This window comes from Cnephaeus nilssonii, assembly GCF_951640355.1.
Source record: "Cnephaeus nilssonii genome assembly, chromosome: 2".
Classification (NCBI taxonomy): domain Eukaryota; kingdom Metazoa; phylum Chordata; class Mammalia; order Chiroptera; family Vespertilionidae; genus Cnephaeus; species Cnephaeus nilssonii.
Window position 1 is genome coordinate 33,469,456 of NC_137073.1, and position 21,542 is coordinate 33,490,997.

General features: G+C 48.5%; 1 protein-coding gene and 1 long non-coding RNA gene across 7 annotated transcripts; one reads left to right on the forward strand and one right to left on the reverse strand.

The window, feature by feature from the left end:
* The first annotated feature begins 16,125 nt into the window (after positions 1–16,125).
* On the forward strand, positions 16,126–19,283 carry ABHD11 (abhydrolase domain containing 11). 5 transcript variants are annotated; one of them, XR_013814115.1, is made up of 6 exons: positions 16,126–16,626; positions 17,281–17,454; positions 17,629–17,799; positions 17,917–18,098; positions 18,323–18,541; positions 19,149–19,283. XR_013814115.1 is itself a non-coding variant. In XM_079782936.1 (6 exons), the coding sequence occupies exons 1-6, from the start codon at positions 16,207–16,209 to the stop codon at positions 18,453–18,455; spliced, it is 915 nt and encodes a 304-aa protein (XP_079639062.1). In that variant the 5' UTR covers positions 16,127–16,206; the 3' UTR covers positions 18,456–18,588. The 5 variants fall into 5 exon arrangements, 3 of the variants coding, with proteins under 3 accessions (XP_079639060.1, XP_079639062.1, XP_079639061.1); XR_013814116.1 differs by having other exon boundaries at positions 19,152–19,213; XM_079782936.1 differs by lacking the exon at positions 19,149–19,283 and having other exon boundaries at positions 16,127–16,325; positions 16,491–16,626; positions 18,323–18,588.
* Positions 18,576–19,743, reverse strand: LOC307106446. 2 transcript variants are annotated; one of them, XR_013814127.1, is made up of 4 exons: positions 19,639–19,743; positions 19,214–19,308; positions 18,866–18,986; positions 18,576–18,781 (listed from the first exon to the last, which is right to left on the reverse strand). It is a non-coding gene; the product is annotated as an uncharacterized lncRNA (long non-coding RNA). The 2 variants fall into 2 exon arrangements; XR_013814128.1 differs by having other exon boundaries at positions 18,576–18,986.
* Between the last annotated feature and the right edge of the window lie 1,799 nt (positions 19,744–21,542).

The following is a 21,542-nucleotide window of genomic DNA, read 5'->3' on the forward strand; positions in this document are numbered from 1 at the left end:
TATATAATAAAAGGCTAATATGCAAATCGACCAAATGGCAGAACGACCGGTCACTATGATGCTCACTGACCACCAGGGGGCAAACACTCAATGCAGGAGCTGCCCCCTGGAGGTCAGTGCGCTCCCACAGGGGGAGCACCGCTCATCCAGAAGCCGGGCTCATGGCTGGCGAGCACAGCAGTGGTGGCAGGAGCCTCTCTCACTCTAAGGATGTCCACCTGCCAGCTTAATCCGTCAGTTGGACATCTCCCCAAGGGCTCCCAGACTGCGAGGGGGCGCAGTCCGGGCTGAGGGACACCCCCACCCCTGAGTGCATGAATTTTGTGCACCAGGCCTCTAGTATATTAATAATGAAATATCAGAAAAAGAAATGAAGAAAACAATTCTATTTACAATTGCCACAAAAAAAAAAAAGATAAAATAGCTAGGAATAAACTTAAGGGAGTAAAGGACCTATACAGTATACTGAAAACTATAAGACATTGTTGAAAGAAATTGAAGAAGACACAAAGGAAGAAAAAGATATTCCATCCTCATAGGTTGGAAGAATCAACATAGTTAAAATGGCGATATTACCTAAAGCAATATATAGATTTAATGCAATCCCCATCAAAATCCCAATGACATTTTTCAAAGAAATGGAGCAAATAATCATCAAATTTGTATGGAATCACAAAAGACCCTGAATAGCCAAAGCAATCTTGAGGAAAAAGAACAAAGCCAGAGGTATCATACTCACTGACTTCAAATTATACTACAAAGCTGCAATTACTTTAAAAGCGTGATATTGGCAGAAAAACGGACACACAGACCAATGGAACAGAATTGAGAGCTCAGAAATAAACCCACACATACATGGGCAATTAATTTTCCACAAAGGAGCGAAAACATACAATGGAGAAAGGAAAGACTCTTTGATAAATGGTGTTGAGAAAACGCCCAACCAACCAAGCCCCACTGGGCAGGGCGGTATTTCTGTTCTTTAAAAAGAAAGAAGTTTCCTTAACTTCACATCTCCAAACAGATACCACCCCATTTCTCTGCTCACCTTGTCAAGAGTTATCTGACCACCCAATTTCATTTCCTCCCCTCCCAAATGCCAATCAGCCGCTCTGGTATGCTCCTGCCCCCACTCTTTCATAACCTCAAGCTGCTCCTGGCAAGGTCCCCAGAGTTGCCATGGCCAACAGTCGCTTTTCAATCTGGAGCTTACTCGTCACTCTCAGCAATTGTGGACATAGTTGACTGCTCCTTTCCCTTCAGGACTATGGCTTATTCTGCTCTTTGTGACAGCACCCCACCTGGCCTTCCTCCCCCCTCTATGTCCACTCCTCCATCTCCCTTCCCTGGTCTTCCTCTACTTAACTCCAAGGATCCTCTGTCCTGGGCCCTCTCCTCTTCCTCTAATGTGCAAAGGACAAGACCCTTTGATTGTCTCACCCTTTCCCATGGCTTTAACATCCTCTGGTTTTTGGCCCTTTGCTTCAAGCTCCCCATTCAGGCATTCAGTTGCCTCCTTAGATACCTTGGAGGTAGTGGAGGGCAGCAGTTAACAGCATGGCGCCTAGAGCTCGACCACTTGGGATTGGATCCTGGCCTGCAGCTTCCAAGCTGTGTGATCCTAAGCAATTAATTAACCTCTCTGTGGCTCAATTCTCTCAGCTATAAAGGAGGGACCATAAATAATATATATATATATATATATATATATATATATATATATATATATATATACCCTCTCACAGTCATTATGAGGATTAAATGAGGTAATGGATATAAAGCACTTAGAACAGTGTTTGGCACATACTAAGCACTCAATAAATGTTAACTATAGTCGTCCCTCAATATCCCCCATCCCCCATGGGATTGGTTCTAGGACCCCCACAGACACCAAAATTCAAGGATGCACAAGTTCCTTATATAAAATGGTGTTGTATTTGCATAGAGGCTACAGCAGAGTGTGCCTGCATATCAGTTCATTCATGTGGATTCAGTATAGTGCTCAGTGTGCGGCAAATTCAAGTTTTGTTTTTGGAACTTCATGGAATTTTTTTCCCAAATATATATTGTTAATCCTGACTCGAGGATATTTTTTCCATTGATTTTCAGAGAGAGTAGAAGGGAGGGAGGGGGGAGAAGGGAGAAGAGAGAGAGAGAGAAATATTGATATGAGAGAGACACATCAATTGGCTGCCTCCCCCACCCACCCCGATAGGAGCAGGGATCAAGCCTGCAACCCAGGTACACGCCCTTGACCAGAAATCAAACCCAAGACCCTTCGGTGCATGGGCCAACACTCTAACCACTGAGCACACAGCCAGGGCTTTTTCTGAATATTTTTGATCCACAGTCGGCTGAATCTGTGGATGTGAGACCCATAGATACAGAGGGCCTACTATATTATGATATCTCATTGGCATCTCAAACTTAACAGGTCTCACGTGGAACTCCTGATTCTTCCTACCACTGGTACCCTGTAGAGAAAAAAAATAAAATAAATGTTCCTCTCCAGAATTTCCCACCTCAGCAGAACTACCCACCAATGTGTTCAGTCCAGAAACATGGGGGTTGTCCTTGATTCCTTCCCTTTCCTCATCACCATCTTCCTCTCTACCCACCCAATTTTTAAATCAAATCCTATTGATTCTAAGTCAAAATATATCTCAAATCTGTCTGTCTCTTCATGCCTCCACAGCCATCTCCCAGTCAAAAGTTACCATCATGTCCTAACTGGACAACTAACTGCCCCCTAGCTGACTTTTCTTCCCCTCCTCCGTTTCCCTTTTATTCTGTCCCCCGCCATCTGCCACGAAGCCAGTCTTATAAAAATGTAAATCATGTCTCTTCTGCTTAAAACCTTTATTGGCTCTCATTTTTCTTAGACTAACAACCAAATCTCCTACTAGTTCCCTGCTTGGACCAACCCAAGCCCACCTCATATACAACTTTCTTTCCTTGCTTTCTTTGCTCCAACTTCTTCTAACAAGGGAAGGTCTTGTGCACCTCGGGGCCATTGCACTTGCTGTTCCTTCTGCCTAGAACAATCTCCCGCCCCCGCCCCCGCCCCCCCCCTGCTGTTATATGATATGATTGCCTCCTTCTTATCCTTTAGATTTCACCTTACCTGAGGTCTTCCCTATCACCATACATATTCGCTCCCACCCCAATTATTATTGAATACAGCACTCTGCTCCCTGAATTTATCACAATTTGTTCTTACATATTTATTTTTTTGTTTATGGCCTGTTTTCCCCACTAGAGAGTAGAAAAGCTAGGATGGGGGGGGACGGGGGGGTTGTTTTTGTATTCCCTGAGCAATAGGTCCATGTAATTGCTATATTCCTAGCTCTACAATTCATGCTTGGTATTAGCAGGGGCTCAGTAAATACGTGTTGGATGAATTATTGGATTGTTGATTTAAAAAGAAAGTCAGTTCGGCCCTGGCCAGTTAGCTCAGTTGGTTAGAGCTTCATCCCCAATATGCCAAGGTTGAGGGTTCAATCTCCTATCAGGGCACATCCAAGAAACAACCAATGAATGCATAAATAATTGGAACAACAAAGTGATGTTTCTCTCTTCTTTCCTCTCTCTCTCTAAAATCAATGAACAATTTTTTTTTGTTATTTGTTCTTTTTTTTTTTTAATGAACAATTTTTTTTAAGTCAGTTGACAAAAGTGTATGGCATTGTAGCAATAATGAAAGTCCACAAACTCAGATGTGCAATGACATTATTTCCTGGATACTCCATTCTGCCCAGGCGGTTGGAAACAAATTGAACTTTAATCCTCCTGAGGTCAGACACAGTTCTATGATATTCAGCAGGGCCAAATTTGCTGGGGGAGAGGGAGGGGTCAGGAAGAAGGCTGGGGGTGGGGAGGTGGCGGTTGGACAGTATCCAGTCCTCAGGCAATAGTGATCACTGCTAAAACATCACCACCCTGTCTCATTGGCCCCTTCAGTCTTGTGGTTCACACTGTGTCTGTGTCTGGGACACGGGAATATTTTGTAAGCAGTCTATGGCACTGCCTCTTAAGCCCAGGAGCTATTCCTCTCTGGGGACCCTGCCAAGAAGCAGGTGGCAGAACCCTCCCCCCTCCTATTCTTGGCCAAGACACTTGTCTCTGCTGAGGCATTCCTTTCCCCTCAGGGCTTCGGCTTTGAAACACATAAACCAGCTTTTCTACTTTCAGGTCTGCCACATATGTGCATCCCCAGGGACAATGAGCACAAAACCCAGAGCACACTCCGGGGTGGGAATGGCTGGGGGGAGAGGGAGGATCAAGGGGGGGGGTGCGGGGGGGGGAAGACATATGTAAAACTTTAGACAATAAATAAAAAATAAATAAATAAAAAGTAATTTACTGCTAAGAAAAAAAAGATAGTATACACTTATGTGTAATAAATTGCAAAATTTTATTTTTAATAGACTCCGATCTTCCATGGAAAACATTATTATGGTAAAGGAAATCTTACACTTAACTGTAGCTTTGATGTGAATAAAATGGCCATTAAAGTGAAGAAAAAAAAACAAAACCCAGAGCACAGAAAAACGGGAAAACGTAAATAGGAAGAAAATAGATTAACATAGAAATACATTGTGTGTTTGGAAAAGATCATGATGGTTACCATTTAGGGACTGGAGGGGCCAAAATGGAGGAGGCCGCAATGCAGGGGAGAGATGGGTCCATGGAGATGGAGGGAAGTGGATGGATATCAGAACTATCTGGGAGATAAAACTATGTGAGGGATAGGGTCGGGGAGGTAAGGAAGGAGGCGTCAAGAATGACTCCTAAAATTCTACATTGGGCGATGGGATGGCTTTGCCATGGCACAAGGTGTTCCCACTTTGGGAACACTTGACTCCACTGTAACCCCTTCACCTGGCTGACTCCTACTCATCCTTCTGCTCTCCATTCAAGCATCACTTAGTCAGAGCCAGCCACCTTACCTGACCCCACGGCCTGTCGGATTCCTGTTTTACACTCTCACTTTCCTTTGTGTATTTACTCAGTGTGTGATTGTGCTTCCATTAGTGTAGTCTCCACCAGACTGCCAGGTCTGTGAGTTGATCTCCTGGGCTCACCCTTGCATCCCCAGTGCCTAGCACATAGTAGGTTTCAATAAATGAAGGCTCAAAAATGAAGGCAGAGGAGGCTGGAATATAGCTTGCAGGCTGGTGTTTCTCAATGGGGAGAGAAGGTTGCTGCGTTTCAAAATACAAGGACTCCCAACAAACAAAGAAGATGTGGAAAAAAGGGAGCCCTCACCAAGCCCGTGTGGCTCAGTGGTTGAATGTCAACCCATGCACCGGGAGGTCATGGTTTGATTCTGGGTCAGGGCACATGCCCGGCTTGCAGGCTTGATCCCCAGTGTGGGGTGTGCAGGAGGCAGCCGATCGATGATTCTCTCTCATCATTGTTGTTTCTCTCTCTCTCTCCCTCTCCTTTCCTCTCTGAAATCAATAAAAAAAATTTTTTTTTAATTTAAAATGGAACTGTCTATGACTCAGTGATTCCTCTTCTGGGAATTTATCCAAAGAAACCGGAAACACTAATTCGAAAGAATATATGTACCTCTATGTTCATTGCAGTGTTATTTACAACAGCCAAGATCTAGAAACAGCCCAAGTGTCCATCAGTAGATGAGTGGGAGTGGGGGGGGAGGGGGGAAACTGTGTTACATTACCAATGAGATACCACTCTGCTGTAAGAAGGAAGAAAATTTTACCCTTTGCAACAGCATGGATAGACCTGGAGACCATTACGCTAAGTCAAACAAGCCAGTCAAAGGAAGACAAGTACCATATGATTTCACCCATGTGGAATTTAATGAGCAGACTGAACTACCAAGCAAAATAGAGACAGACTCTGGGAGCAGGCAGACAGCTCTGGGGGTGGGGTTTGAGAAAAAAACATACAAGGATTCCCTCTACCACCTCCACTCCAAAGGGTAGGTGTCCTCACCCCACCCACTTTAAGAATTTATGGGTGTGATGAGACTGTTACTGGGGGGACAGTGACGATGCCACTTGAGACTCGGTAGAAAAGAAGTTGACAAACAGTTGCTGTTAGTAGGGCCTGTCAGAGGTTCTGGAGCAAAAAAGTGAGTGGATGAAAGTAAGAGACTGAGGATCTCTGGGCCTGGGGGAAGCCTGGAGGGCAGGAGGTATGAGTAGGGTCTGGAGGTGGCCGAGAGGCCCCCAGAGATGTTCTTGACTCCAGAGATAAGGGATGACTCTGTGCAGTCCCTGCCTTCAAACAACGGTCCCCAGGGGCTTCCCCAGCCGCTCTGAAGAAATGCACACTCTGCAGAATCCACTGTTGTGTGGTTCATGCGTTTGTTGTTTGTTGCACGGTTGTGTCTAGAAAGGTGCCTGTGTGTAGAAAGGCACGTAGTAAAGAGGTTCCGAAAGTGTGGACTGATTGTTGAAGGAAGAAAAGAAGCAGCGAATGTTCTCAGAGTGCTCAGGGAATCTGGGGGAGACACAGGGGATTACCACTCCCACGTGGGAAAGGCAGATTAATGAGGTAATGTATATGAAAGTCCTGGCAGTTTAATAAACTCAGGTTCAAAATCTGGGAACAGAAGCTGAACTGGGATGGTGCGGGGAGGGATGAGATGGGAGGAGGCTGGGTGGCAGTCACATAGGGGCCCCTGGGGACAGCTCACTGGAAACCTCCAGGGGTCCTTGGGAGCCCCAACCCCCCCCCTACCCCCACCCCCCTGCAAGACTGACAGCGCTGCCCCACCCTGCGGGCCCCAGGAATTTGCCCTGGTGACCTCCCCAGGCGCACTCCTGTCACCATGGCGACCAGCCCCGGAACAAGCGGCCTGATTGTCCCTGCTCAGCGGGGCAGGTGAAACCCTGGCCACGTGACCGATACTGGTCCAGGTGCGGTTATAGGACACCCGCCACCTCCCCACTTTAACCCATTCGACGCCGCCACCTCCAGGGTGCAGAGTCCCAGCCTCCGCAGGCCACACCCCTTAGGCCCCCGTCCCTCAGCCTGGGGAGGAATTAGGGCTGGGCTGAGCGATTGGAGCTGGGTTACCTCACCTCCGCCTCCCCATTTCCACTTTACAGGGAAGGTTGGAACTACTGGGAACAGGGCCGCCGAAGGGTAGACTCGACCTCCTCAGAGGTAGTGAGTTATTCTGCAACCCGGTTCTCCCCCCATCACCTCAGCATATCAGGGCTCAGAGGCCTCCCCTCCAGCAACTGAACCCCCCTGTCCCCCCAGGGAGGCTCTCACCAACTGTGAGTCCACCAGCCTGTTCCTAACAAGCTGGGGTGGGGTGGGCAGCCCCCAGGTGGATCCTTCTCCCCCAACACACTACCACCAGAGTTCTTCCCAGGTAGCAACAGGAGAAAACTTCAAGCCAACTGGTTTTTCTGCTTGCTGATCTCACCCTAACCAGCCACATGACAGGGCTGGCGGGGGAGGGGGTTGGGGAATGTCTCAAAGTTGTTTCTGCCCTTAGACCCAGAGCTCTGGCTGGGGGCTGATGTCAGGGTCCTGGGCCAGGCTCAGTTTACCAGGCTAGACAGGTTGGCGTGAGGGTGGGGGTCAGCTGGAAATACTACCTTTCTGAATCGCCAACATTATGCCATCTCCCTTCCCCTTCTTCCACCAACTCTAGAAAAACACTGCTTGATCCACTCTCTGAGGACCCCTCCCAGACCTTGGACCAGTCCCCGTCCAGAGCTCAGATGTCCTCATCACTCCCCTAATGATTATGCTGGTAACAAATGATCACACCACCTGGTGTGTGTAGAGTCACTAGTGACTTCAAAGCCCTCCTCAGATTAGAACTAAACACCTGCCAGTCCTCAGGCTGATTCAAAGTGGGAGCCATTTATCTCTCAGGCCTTAGAGTAGTTAGAACGCCTCCTACTGGTCCTGGGTCCACCCAGCATACCCTAAGGGGGAGAAAGGCCCAGGTGTCATCTCCAGGAAGGGGCACAGATCCAGCCACCAGCTGAACCTTCACCTAAGCCTCAGCCACTGCCCTGAATCTCTCCAAGATCATTCGGTAAAATTACTATTGCACTTAGCACCAGATGAACAAAACATGGCTCTGGGCCCCTGGGAGCCCCCAGCCTATGGTGGACACAGAGAAGGGCTGTTCTGTAATACTGTAGACTCTGACAAATGCTTTAGAACATGGGGTGGAAGAAATTAGTTTCAACCAGGGAAATCTGGGAAGGCTTGAGGAGGAGGTGGCAGTTATCCTGGAATCTGGCACCTGGCTATCTGGAAGGCAGGCACAGCATCCCAGCAGGGGGAGTGGGTAATTGTGGTAAAGATCTAAAGGGAGGTGTGCAGTGTAGTTCTCAGGGTGCTTCCTTGGGGAGTAAGAGAAGGGGGAGCATGGGTGGAAATGTAATCGTACTGGGGGAAGTTTGGGATGTGGTGATGAAGTTTCAACTTTCAACTATGGGGAGTCCCTGAAGGTTTCTGAGCAAAAGGATGCTATAAAAAGAGCAGCCACTCCCCCTGGTGAGGTAGCTCAGCTGGTTGGAGCACTGTCCTGATACACCAAGGTTTCAGGTTCTATCCCTAGTCAGGGTACATACAAGAATCAACCAATGGCTCAGTGGTGGAGTTTCGACCTATAAACCAGGAGTTCACAGTTCGATTCCCGGGCAGGGCACATGCCCGGGTTGGGGGCTCGATCCCCAGTGTGGGGCATGCAGGAGGCAGCTGGTCGATGATTCTTTCTCATCATTGATGTTTCTATCTGTCCCTCTCTGAAATCAATTAAAAAATATATTTTTAAAAAGAATCAACCACCAATTAATATATACAAAGATGGCGACCGGCAAGAAGGTAGGGAGAGAGAGAGCGTGAGTGAGGAACCCATAGAGGAGAGTGTAGATGTGTGTGGTGTGTGTGTGTGTGTATGAGATAGGGTCAGTTAGATTCTGCAGGTCTCCCAAGGGGCTCCCGAACAGGGCAGCCCTAGACAGCGGAGCCCCGCGCACAAAGCAGACACTTCTCGGCGGCTGGTGCGGACGCAGAGACCACGCCATCTTGGGAAACAGAGCTGCCTGAGACTCGGATCCTGGCTTCTAACACAAACCAGGACCCTGCAGCCACTGGGGACAGAGAACTGCTATCACAGCTTCAGACAAACAACAAGAATCCAGACTTCCCGGCAGATTTCCGTGAGTCAAAGAGCCTATCCCCCTCCTCGCAGGCGCTGATAGCGCCATAATAACTGATAGACCCGCCCCTCCCCCAAGCTGCTGAGCGCCCACAGGCGTGCGGAAAGCGCCATAGTAACTGATAGACGCGCCCCTCGCCCAAGCTGCCGAGCTTTGCGCAGGGACGCGCTCCCTCTTAGGGAATTTGGCGCGCGCTCGCGCACGGGACAGAAGCAGCTCCCCGTCGGGGAAATCTGTCAGTGCGCACAGAGGGCTCCCCTTCGGGGAATTTGGCTCGCGGGTCACAGCTCCCCCTTCGGAGATTCTTAAGAGGGGCTTCCCTTTGGGGAATTTGGCGCGCAGGACGGACTCCGCCCCCCTTCTGGGACTTTGGGAGAGTGCACTGAGCCGGCTCACCTTCAGGTTTTTAAGAATGTGCGCTCTAGCCGGTTTGGCTCAGTAGAGAGAGCACACACAGGACGCAGCCCCACTTCAGGGAATTTGGCACGCCGGACACAGCTGCCTGGGATCCCTGACTCACAGCGCATTCACACTAAGAGCCAGCGACCCCAATTGTTGGTGCGTGCACACACAGGGACCCTGATTCTCAACGAGAAACCGCACAAGGCAACAGAGACTTTGACACTCGAGTCTTGGTGCAGACACAGGGAAACTCTGACTCCTGGCACATGCTAAGGATCTCATTCTCGGCACATACCAACAGTGTGGTGCAGACAGGGCCCCTGATTCTAAATGTGCACACGAGACCACACGGAACACTGGGGACACTGATCCTGGGCAAGTCTGGTTCCCACCAACCAAAGACAGCCACACGTCCTAGTGTCAGTGCACTTCAGTGAAACTAGGGTGGAGCGAAGTCCCCACAGCACACGGCCCAGGTCCACGCAAACAGAAGCTTGAGCTTTCTGGTAATAGCCAGAATGGGGAAACGAAATAACTCACAGAGGAAAGAAAATGTGGAGTCGCCAAGAAAGGAAATTAGTGAAAATGAAGCTTGCAACATGACCGAAAAGGAGTTCAGAGTAATGGTCATGGAATTTATACATCGGATGGATGAGAAAATCAACAACTTATGCAAGAATCAGGAAGAAATGAAAAGTGATATAGCTACAATCAAAAACACCATGGAAAGTTTCAACAGTAGATTACAAGAAGCAGAGGACCGAATTAGTGAGTTAGAAGATCAGGTACAGAAACAAGCTCAAGCTGAACAGCAATTGGAGAAAAAAATTAAAAAGCAGGAGGAAAGCCTAAGGGAACTTCGGGACAACATGAAACGAAGTAACATGCGTATAATAGGGCTGCCAGAAGGACAAGAAGAGCAGCAGGGATTAGAAAATCTATTTGAAGAAATAATGACAGAAAACTTCCCGGATATGGGAAAGATAAAAGTTACGCAAGTAAAGAGAGTCCCAAGCAGGATCAACCCCAAAAGACCCACACCAAGACATGTCATAATTTCAATGGCAAATATAAATGATAAAGAGAGAATCCTAAAGGCGGCAAGAGAGAGACAGAGAGTTACCTACAAAGGAACACCCATCAGATTGTCAAATGATTACTCATCAGAAACACAACAAGCTAGAAGTGAATGGAAGGAGGTATACAAAGTGTTGCAAAGCAAAGGACTGAATCCAAGAATACTATATCCAGCAAGACTATCAATCAAAATTGAAGGGGAAATCAGGAGCTTTGCAGACAAAAAAAGCCTCAGGGAGTTTATCACCACCAAACCAGCAATGCAAGAATTGCTAAAGGGAATACTGTAAAAAGAAGAAATAAACAGGTAAGAAGGAATACAGACACAAAAATAGATATGACTGCAAACAAATACCTTTCAGTAATAACTTTAAATGTAAACGGACTAAATGCTCCAATCAAAAGACATCGAGTAGCTGAATGGATAAAAAAACACGACCCATATATATGCTGTCTACAAGAGACCCACCTCAGAACAAGAGACTCACACAGATTGAAAGTGAAGGGATGGAAAAATATCTTTCAGGCAAATGGAAATGAAAAAAAAGCTGGGGTAGCAATACTTATATCAGACAAAATAGACCTCAAAGTAAATGCCATAACAAGAGATAAGGAAGGCCACTTCATAATACTAAAGGGAGAAATCCAACAAGAAGAAATAATTCTGGTAAACATATACGCTCCCAATATAGGAGCACCCAAATACATAAAAAAACTCCTGGAGGATATCAAGGGAGAGATTAATAGCAACACAATCATAGTAGGAGACTTTAATACCCCACTATCACCACTGGACAAATCCTCTAAACAAAAAATCAGCAAAGAAACAGCAATCCTAAATGACTCACTAGACCAGATGGAATTAATTGACATCTTCAGAACATTTCACCCCAAAGCCACAGAATATACATTCTTCTCAAGTGCACATGGGTCATTTTCAAAGATAGACCATATGCTGGGTCACAGGCAAAGTCTCTTCAAATTCAAGAAGATAGAAATTATATCAAGCATCTTCTCAGATCACAGTGGCATAAAACTGGAAATCAACTACAATAAATACAATCCAAAGAAATCAAACACATGGAGACTAAACAGCATGCTATTAAACAAGGACTGGGTCACCAGAGAGATCAAGGAAGAAATAAAAAACATCATGGCAACAAATGACAATGAAAACACAACAATCCAAAATCTATGGGACACAGCGAAAGCAGTCTTGAGAGGGAAGTTCATAGCTCTACAGGCCTATTGCAAAAAACAAGAAACAATGGTAATAAATTACTTAACCCTACAAATCAAAGAGCTAGAAAAAGAGCAGCAAGAAAAGCCCAGTGTAACCAGAAGGAAGGAAATAACAAAGATCAGAGCGGAGATAAATGACATAGAGACCAAAGAAACAATACATAAGATCAACAAAACCAAGAGCTGGTTCTTTGAAAGGATAAACAAGATTGATGGACCTCTAGCCAGGCTCACCAAGAAGCAAAGAGAGAGGACCCAAATAAACAAAATCAGAAATGAAAGAGGTGAAATAACAACAGACCCTGCTGAGATACAAAGGATTGTTACAAAATACTACGAACAACTCTATTCCAACAAACTGGACAATCTGGAGGAAATGGACATATTCCTAGAAAAATATAACCTTCCAAAAATCAATCAAGAAGAATCTAAACAGCTCAATAGGCCAATAACTATGGACGAAATTGAAGCAGTCATCAAAAAGCTTCCGGCAAACAAAAGCCCGGGGCCTGATGGCTTCACAGGAGAGTTTTACCAAACATTCAAGGAAGAACTAAAACCTATCCTCCTCAGACTATTCCAAAAAATTCAAGTGGAAGGAACACTTCCAAGCTCCTTCTATGAAGCCAGCATCACCCTAATACCAAAACCAGATAAAGACAACACAATGAAAGAGAATTACAGACCAATATCCCTCATGAACATAGATGCCAAAATCCTCAACAAAATTCTAGCAAATCGGCTCCAGCAGTACATCAGAAAGATCATACACCATGACCAAGTAGGATTTATCCCAGGAATGCAAGGATGGTACAATATCCGCAAATCAATAAACGTGATACATCACATAAACAAATTGAAAGATAAAAATCACATAGTCATATCAATTGATGCAGAAAAAGCATTTGACAAAATCCAACACCCTTTCTTGATAAAAGCTCTCAACAAGGTGGGAATAGATGGCTCATACCTCAACATAATAAAAGCTATATATGACAAACCCACAGCAAACATCATACTCAATGGACAAAAACTAAAGACATTTCCCCTAAGAACAGGAACAAGACAGGGATGCCCACTCTCACCACTCCTGTTTGACATAGTACTGGAAGTATTAGCCATTGCAATTAGACAAGAAGAAGAAATAAAAGGCATCCAGATTGGAAAAGAACAAGTAAAGCTGTCTTTATTTGCAGACGACATGATATTGTACATAAAAAATCCGAAAGACTCCGTCAAAAAACTAATAGACTTAATAAATGAATTCGGCAATGTAGCAGGATACAAAATTAACGCCAAGAAATCTATGGCCTTTCTATACACCAATAGTGAACTTACAGACAGAGAGACTAAAAAGGCAATCCCATTTACCATCGCACCAAAAAAATTAAGATACCTAGGAATAAACTTAACTAAGGAGGTAAAAGACCTATACACGGAAAACTACAGGACACTGAAAAAAGAGATAGAGGAAGACGTAAACAGATGGAAGAACATACCATGTTCATGGATTGGTAGAATCAACATCATTAAAATGTCCATACTACCCAAAGCAATCTATAGATTCAATGCACTCCCCATTAAAATACCAACGGCATATTTCACAGACCTTGAAAGAACTCTCCAAAAATTCATCTGGAATAAAAAAAGACCCCGAATAGCCACAGCAATCCTGAGAAAGAAGAATAAAGTAGGAGGGATCTCAATACCAGATTTCAAGCTGTATTACAAAGCCACTGTTCTCAAAACAGCCTGGTACTGGCACAAGAACAGACATATAGATCAATGGAACAGAATAGAGAATCCAGATATTGACCCAAACCACTATGCTCAATTAATATTTGACAAAGGAGGCATGAACATACAATGGAATAAAGACAGTCTCTTCAATAAATGGTGTTGGGAAAATTGGACAGATACATGCAAAAAAATGAAGCTTGATCACCAACTTACGCCATACACAAAAATAAACTCAAAATGGATACAGGACTTAAACATAAGACGGGAAACCATAAAAATACTAGAGCAATCCACAGGCAGCAAAATGTCAGACATATGCCAAAAGAAATTCTTCACTGACACTGCCCCTAGGGCAATGGAAGCTAAAGAGAAAATTAACAAATGGGACTACATCAAAATAAAAAGCTTTTTCACAGCAAAAGAAACCATCAACAAAACAACAAGAAGGCCCACTGCATGGGAGAACATATTTGCAAATGGCATCACTGATAAAGGTTTAATCTCCAACATCTACAGGCAGCTTATACAACTTAATAAAAGGAAGATAAATGATCCAATAAAAAAATGGGCAACAGACCTAAATAGAATCTTTTCAAAAGAAGACAGAAGGAAGGCCAAGAGACACATGAAAACATGCTCAACGTCACTAATTATCCGAGAGATGCAAATCAAAACAACAATGCGGTACCATCTCACACCTGTCAGAATGGCTATCATCAACAAATCAACAAACGACAAGTGTTGGCGAGGATGCGGAGAAAAAGGAACCCTCGTGCACTGCTGGTGGGATTGCAGACTGGTGCAGCCACTGTGGAGAACAGTATGGAGTTTCCTTAAAAAACTGAAAATGGAACTCCCATTTGACCCAGTAATCCCACTCCTGGGAATATATCCGAAGAAACTAGAAACACCAATTAGAAAGGATATATGCACCCCTATGTTCATAGCAGCGCAATTCACCATAGCTAAGATTTGGAAACAGCCTAGGTGCCCGTCAGCAGATGACTGGATCAGAAAACTGTGGTACATCTACACAATGGAATACTATGCTGCCATAAAAAAGAAGGAATTCTCATCATTTGCAGCAACCTGGGAGGAATTGGAGAACATTATGTTAAGTGAAATAAGTCAGTCAATGAAAGAAAAATACCACATGATCTCACTCATTTATGGATAATAAAGAACATTATAAACTTGAACAAAAAGATAGATACAGAGACAGTAAAGCATCAAACAGACTGTCAAATTACAAGGGGAAGGTTAGGGAGAGGTGGGGGAGATAAGAGATCAATCAAAGGACTTGTATGCATGCATATAAGCATAACCAATGGATGCAAAACTCTGGGGGGTGGGGGCATACATGGGAGTGGGGTGTGGGGAGGGCAATGGTAAGATATGTACACATATAATACCTTAATAAAAAAATTGAAAAAAAAAAAAAAAAAAAAAAAAAAAAGAATCAACCAATGAATGCATAAACAAGTAGAACAACAAATCAATGTTTCTTCTCTGTCTGTCTGTCTCTAAAGTCAATAAATAAAAATTTTAAAAAAGAAAGAGTAAGCTACTATTGCAACTGCTGAAGGCTGAGACCTGAGATAATGTCACCAATGCCACCTCTATCACAGACCAGGGAGAAAAGATGGCAGCGGGTCGGCGTTCCAAAGGAAGGCGATTTCTCTGCAAGATGTGCTGGGATCTAGGGGTGGAAGGATTGTACAGCGGGGCGGAGGGAGTAGGGAGAAGATCTGAGTCATTTCAACTCAGATGCCCCCACCAGTACAAACACCCATTTTTGACTCGCATTATGAATGGCAGACCAGAGGTTCCGGTTTGCTTCAGTTTCCCCATTTGTAAAGAACGGGGTGGGGGATGGGGGGTGGCTGAAGATAACCTCTAGAGTCCCTCCTAGCTCTTTCTCTAGTCCACGATTTCAGGATGGGTAAGAGGTACTCCTTCCAGCCCGTCTGGCGTCCTCCTCCCCACCTAAGGAGCACTGTGCCTCCAAGCAGTAGCTCTGACGTTGGGAGCCACCCCAGGTCTCTCTCCCGCGCCCCACCCACCCCCCCTCCCCGGGCGGCACATAAAGTATGGCACCCACCCAAGACGGTGGGTGAGGGCAGAAGAGCGGACAGGTGCGGCTCCGGGCGCGGGTCCAGGCAGGGCCTCCTAGGCTAGCCAAGAGCCTGCCCCGCGGCTGCCCAGCGCTCGCATCAGAACCCAGGACATCCCGAGCAGCTGGGGCCGGATTCCCAGAACGCAGGGCCCAGACTCCCCGCGAGGATTCTGCACCGGCTGAGCGGAGCTCCGCGAGCGGGGCCGGATCCTTTGTGGCTCTGCCCGGGCCAGGGTGAGGCCAGGGGCGGTGCTCCCGCCGGAGGGGCGGAGCTGGGCGGAAATGGACAGTTCTCTAGGATGACGTCAGGAAATGGGGGCGAAGGCGGGGAATCCCGCGATGGCGGGCGGGGAGAAGGCGGAGCTCAAAGGGAAGTGGGCGGGGCTCAGCAAAGGCGGGAGGCGGGGCTAGGGCACAGAACGTGCTCGCGGGGTGCGTGCGGGGGAGCGGCTCCCGGGCATGCTCAGCTGGGCCCGGGCCTGGAGGCTCCCATATGGGGGGCTCGAACTCTCCAGAATCTGCTTCTCCAGGGTGCCTGTCGCACCCAGCAGCAGCGGCCGAAGCGGCGCCGAGCCGAGGTCAGTCAAGGGCACCCGGTGGGAGGCCGTCCATGAACCCTCCTCCTCCGGTGCGGACCCGACGGCCCCACCTCCTCCGCTTGGGCCCGCCTCCTCCCAGGCCGCTCCCCCAAACCTCTTCCCCAGTGGGCTCAGATCAGCCCCCATCCTTGCCCCTTCCAGTAGATCGGTGCCGCTTTCCTACAAGCTTCTGGATGGGGAGGCGGCCCGCCCAGCCCTCGTCTTTCTGCATGGGCTCTTCGGCTGCAAAACCAACTTCAACTCTATCGCCAAGGCCCTGGCTCAGCAGACAGGCCGGAGGGTGAGCTTCCGGGAGAGGCGGAGTCCCGCGGGAGGTGGGGAGTGGGGGAGGGGGCGGGGATGGGGATGAGGCTGAGGCTGGGACCGGGCTGAGCAGTGACAGGTCTCTCTGAGCGAAAATGAAAAGAGAGATTGACCTTCTAAAGATGCAGCCTGCATGGCAGACCCACGCCCATTCATTCCCTCATGCTTCCATCCATCCAGTCCATCTGCATGTGCATGCTCCAAACTGAGCTAGGCTCCACTGTCCAATGCTTAAATGCAGACACCCTCCCCGCTGCGGGGGCCAGCCCCTTGCTTGTTCACCAAGGATGACAGGGGACTTATCACCTCTCAGAGCAGTCCATCCTTCTGTGCTTCAACTATTGGAAATTCTTGGCGTCTTCTTTCTCTGGAGTTGCTACCCAGCCAGGCCAGACCTTCAGAGATGTGGTCACACTCCTTGGGTCTTCTCTTTTGTGTCAGTGACCCCAGGTTCTTCATCTGGGCCTCCTAGGTCTGGGAACTGGGCCTTCTCACCATCTGAGTCCTTCTTCTGCTTCAGGATCTCTCTCCAGGTTCTCCACCCCCTCGGCCTGAAGGACTTCCAGGCCTTTGGCTGTCCTTGCCCCCAGTGTGGATGCTAGTGCTGCCCCCCTCTCATCCCATTCCCCAGGTGCTGACAGTGGATGCTCGGAACCATGGTGACAGCCCCCACAGCCCGGACATGAGCTATGAAGCCATGAGCCAGGACCTGCAGGACCTCCTGCCCCAGCTGGGCCTAGTGCCCTGTGTCCTCATTGGCCACAGCATGGGAGGCAAGACAGCCATGTTGCTGGCGCTACAGAGGGTGAGCCGACCTTATCCAGGGCTTCCTCCCATCCAGTGTAGATCCTGAGTGCCCAGCAGGCAACCTGAGACTCAAAGGAGCCTGGGATGGCCAAGTTCAGGATCGGGGGAACCATGCCTGCGACCCGCTGTGCATGCCCTAAGGCTGGATTGCCAGTCCAGTTCTCTCCCACAGCCAGACCTGGTGGAACGTCTGGTTGCCGTGGACATCAGCCCAGTGAACACTACATCCATCTCAGACTTTCCAGCCTACATGGCAGCCATGAAAGCCATCGACATCCCAGAGAAGGTGTCCCGCTCCTTTGCCCGCAAACTGGCCGATAAACAGCTCAGCTCTCTTATTCAGGTGATACCCTCAAGGCCCTGGATAGTTTGGGTTGGGACCTGTCAAGAGACGAGTGGCAGCCCAAATCTCACAGGGAGCCCCCCCCCCCCCCCCCCCCGCCAACTGCACCCCCCACAGGACATGGCTGTGCGGCAGTTCCTGCTCACCAACCTGGTGGAGGCAGACGGGCGCTTTGTGTGGAGAGTGAACTTGGATGCCTTGGCCCAGCATGTGGACGAGATCTTGGCCTTCCCGCCACGACAAGAATCCTACCCTGGGCCTACCCTCTTCCTCCTCGGTGGAAACTCTGACTTCGTGCAGTAAGCCAGGCTGAGTGGTAGACAGGGCATGGCTTACTTACCCAGCCCCCAGCCTGGGGAGCCTGCCTTGGGGAGGGCTTGGGTGTGGGCAGTGAGCTCCTGAGAGCTTGGAAACACCCCGGGGCATATAGCTCTCCACCTCCTCCTGCTGTACCTTCACTTTTCTTTCTCTTCCCATCTCCCCACTTTCATCCCTTGTTGGCGGCCTTCTCTCCGATGGACAGTCCCAGCCACCATCCTGAGATTAGGCGACTCTTCCCTGGGGCCCAGATACAGACCGTGCCTGATGCTGGGCACTGGATCCACGCTGACCGCCCACAGGACTTCATGGCTGCCATCCGGGGCTTCCTGGCCTAAGAGTTGCTGGCCAGAGGGGTCATGTTTGAAACCCCAGGTGTCAAGGCCCTGCAGCTTGTGCCCTGTTTCTGCACAGAAGGACTCAGGTGGGCACTAAGAGGGCACAAGGTGCAAAGGTGGTCAGACCTCAAGTTTTAATGAATAAAGATACTACTCTCAAGGTTCTGGGCTGAGCGCTCTCACCACCAACGCCCCCACCAACGCTGGGGGAATTGAACCCATGGGGTCCTGGCTGTTCCGGGTTGCACGGGGGCTCTCAGAGTGCTGCTGGACTCTCTCTGCAGCTGACTCTCGACCAGCTGCCTCACCAGCCGCTGCATGTCCTCCTGGGGGCAGGAGAGAAGGTTCACAGGCAGACTCTGGGCCTGTGTCCCTGTACCTCCCAGGCCCAGCTGGCATTCCCACCCTACCTCCCAGGCCTCCACCTCCTGCCTCAGTCTCAGTTTCTCCTCCAGGACCTCCAGCAGCTGGGCCTCTGCAGCTCGTAACTTGGCTTTGCATGTGTCCAGCTCAGCCTCCACAGCCTGTTTCCTGCAGGTGGCAGAAAGAACAGCCTGAGGCCTGGGACTTACAGATCTGATGCTGGGCCCTGGGGGAGGGCAGATATGGCCACAGCCCCTGCCTTGTGACACAGAATGTTGTTTGTGTGGCGTTTCTTCCAGGAATGCCTGACTTCCCCCTCCCCTCTTCCAGCAGGACAGAGTCCTGAGGGTGAGCCGGCACTGCCCCCGCAACTCCCACACGCAGCTGCCTCTCACTTGGCAATGGCTTCATCCCGCTCCTGGAGGACTTGGTCCAGCGAGGGCTCTGTCTGGGTGTCCCCCAGTGCTCCAGCCGCTTAGGATTCTGGGCTCTGTTGCAGGGTGGAAGAGGAGGAAACAGTGATCTTGGGCTTGCCTGGATGAGGTGCCCCTCTCTGGGCCCTTCTGCCCTGGCCTTGGCCCTGTGCTGATGTCAGGAAGGGAAGGGTCTGAGACACTCCGTATCTGCCCCTTCGTACCCCGGTCTCATGGACTTGTGAAAGTAAAGCAGGGGGACTTATGCTATGGTGAGGGGTAGCAGGTGTGGCCCATGCCTGGCCGAAGGGTAAGCAGAGAGGGCACGTGTTTGGACCCCCAAGGAGGAAAGGAGTTCTCACCAGACCCCGAGGAAAGAGAGAAGGTGGGTTGAGGAGGATACTTACCCCTCAAGGGCCCCAGACAGAGGAGGTGGCTGGTGACAGGAACTCTTGTCAGCCGGGTGAGGCAGGTGGAGGACATAGCCCTTTGCCCTCCCTTCCTAGCAAGGCACTCCCTGTTAAGCCCCGCCTTAGGCAGGCAGGCGGGTCCCTGCCTCCTCTCCTAGATCCTGGAACCCTGCAGCCAGCCCCCGAGCCTCTCTGCATTCCTTACCCAAGGGGGGTGCCCTACCCACAGCAGGAAATGAGAAAGGAGGAACAGAGCCAGGGCTGCTCCAACGCTGAGAAACGGGTGCCCAGCCCCCCAACTTGAAGGATTGGCATCTTGGCACCTTGGATGGCATTTCCACACATACAACTATAACCTCACCTCAGCAGAAAACAAGAAAAAAGTTTAACCATTCCGGCCACATTCCTCCTAGCATCTTCCCTTTTTTTAATCCTCACCTGAGGATATTTTTCCATTGATTCCTAGAAAGAGTGGAAGGGATAGAGGAGAGTGGAAGGGAGAGCAAGAGCATGGATGTGAGAGAGACACATTGATTGGTTGCCTCTCACACCCGCTGGGGAACCTGTAACAGAGGTACCTTGACTGGGAATCGAACCCTTTGGTCCAGGGGCCGATACTCTAACCACTGAGCCAAGCCAGCTAGAGTTCCTAACATCTTTTTTTTTAAAATATGTTTTTATTGATTTCAGAGAGGAAGGGAGAGGGAGAAATAGAAACATCCATGATGAGAGAGAATTATCGATCAGCTGCCTCCTGCACACCTCCTACTGGGGATGGAGCCCACAACCTGGGCATGTGCCCTTGACCAGAATCAAACCCAGGACCCTTCAGTCTGCAGGCCGACGCTCTATCCACTGAGCCAAACCAACTAGGGCTCCTTACATCTTGAATGTCCATCCTCCCTAGCAATATTGTTCTTTATTCCTCCAATATTTCCACCATTCTGATCCTTGAGCATGGATGGGTCTGCTGGGCTCTCAAGGGGGTCTTGGTGTCCCACTCCTCTCTCAATGTGATAATTGAGCATATCAATGACATCAAAGGTGTAAAAGGGAATTTTCCCCATTGAGAGGCCACTTCAGCAAGGCTGCAACTCAGCCCTAAGGGGGTGGGGAGAGATGGAGGAGGGTATAGTGGGGATACATGGTGATGGATGGAGACTTGACTTGGGGTGGTGAACACAATACAGTGTACAGATGCATTGTGGAATTGTGCACCTCAAACCTGTAGACTTTTGTTAACCAGTGTTAACCAAAAATTTATTTAAAAGGGAAAAAATAGTTCCTATAAGACCCCCTGGAAACCCCTTGCAGACATCACTCCTGGTTGTTGGTAGGTCCCATTCAGTCAGGTGCACTTCCAACAGCCAGACTTGGCAATTTATTTGGCTGAAGGCCAGGCAAAGAGGTGGGGTTGAGCTGTACTCCCTAATGCAACACCCCTTTTGTTGAGATTCAGGGTGTTTCAAGAGGCTACTGTTTCACGATCCAGACGGGGGTCTCCAGGGCTAGTAAAGGCAAAGCACAGATATAATCAGAAAGGGGTGTTGGAGGTCCAGGGGCAGTGGGAGCACAAGGGCCCCTCATTCCCAGTTAGTCAAAGTGGGTTCCCCAGGAGCCGGTCCAAAATGAATCCTGCAGGTCAGCAAGAGTCGGCCAGGCAAAGGGCTAACGCTTTTGCCAAGTTTATTTTTTTTAATTTTAACTTTTTATTTGGAAACAATTTCAAACTAGTCTTTGATGTCCAAAAAAATATTCTTTTAGGGTTAAAAAAAATCTAATATGGTATCAAGCATGGTACCGGTTGTCATATCTCCCCAGCCTCCCTCACTCTAGAACAATTTGCAGCCTTTGAGTTTCATGGCCTTGACACACTTGAAGATTACAGAGAAGTTATTTTA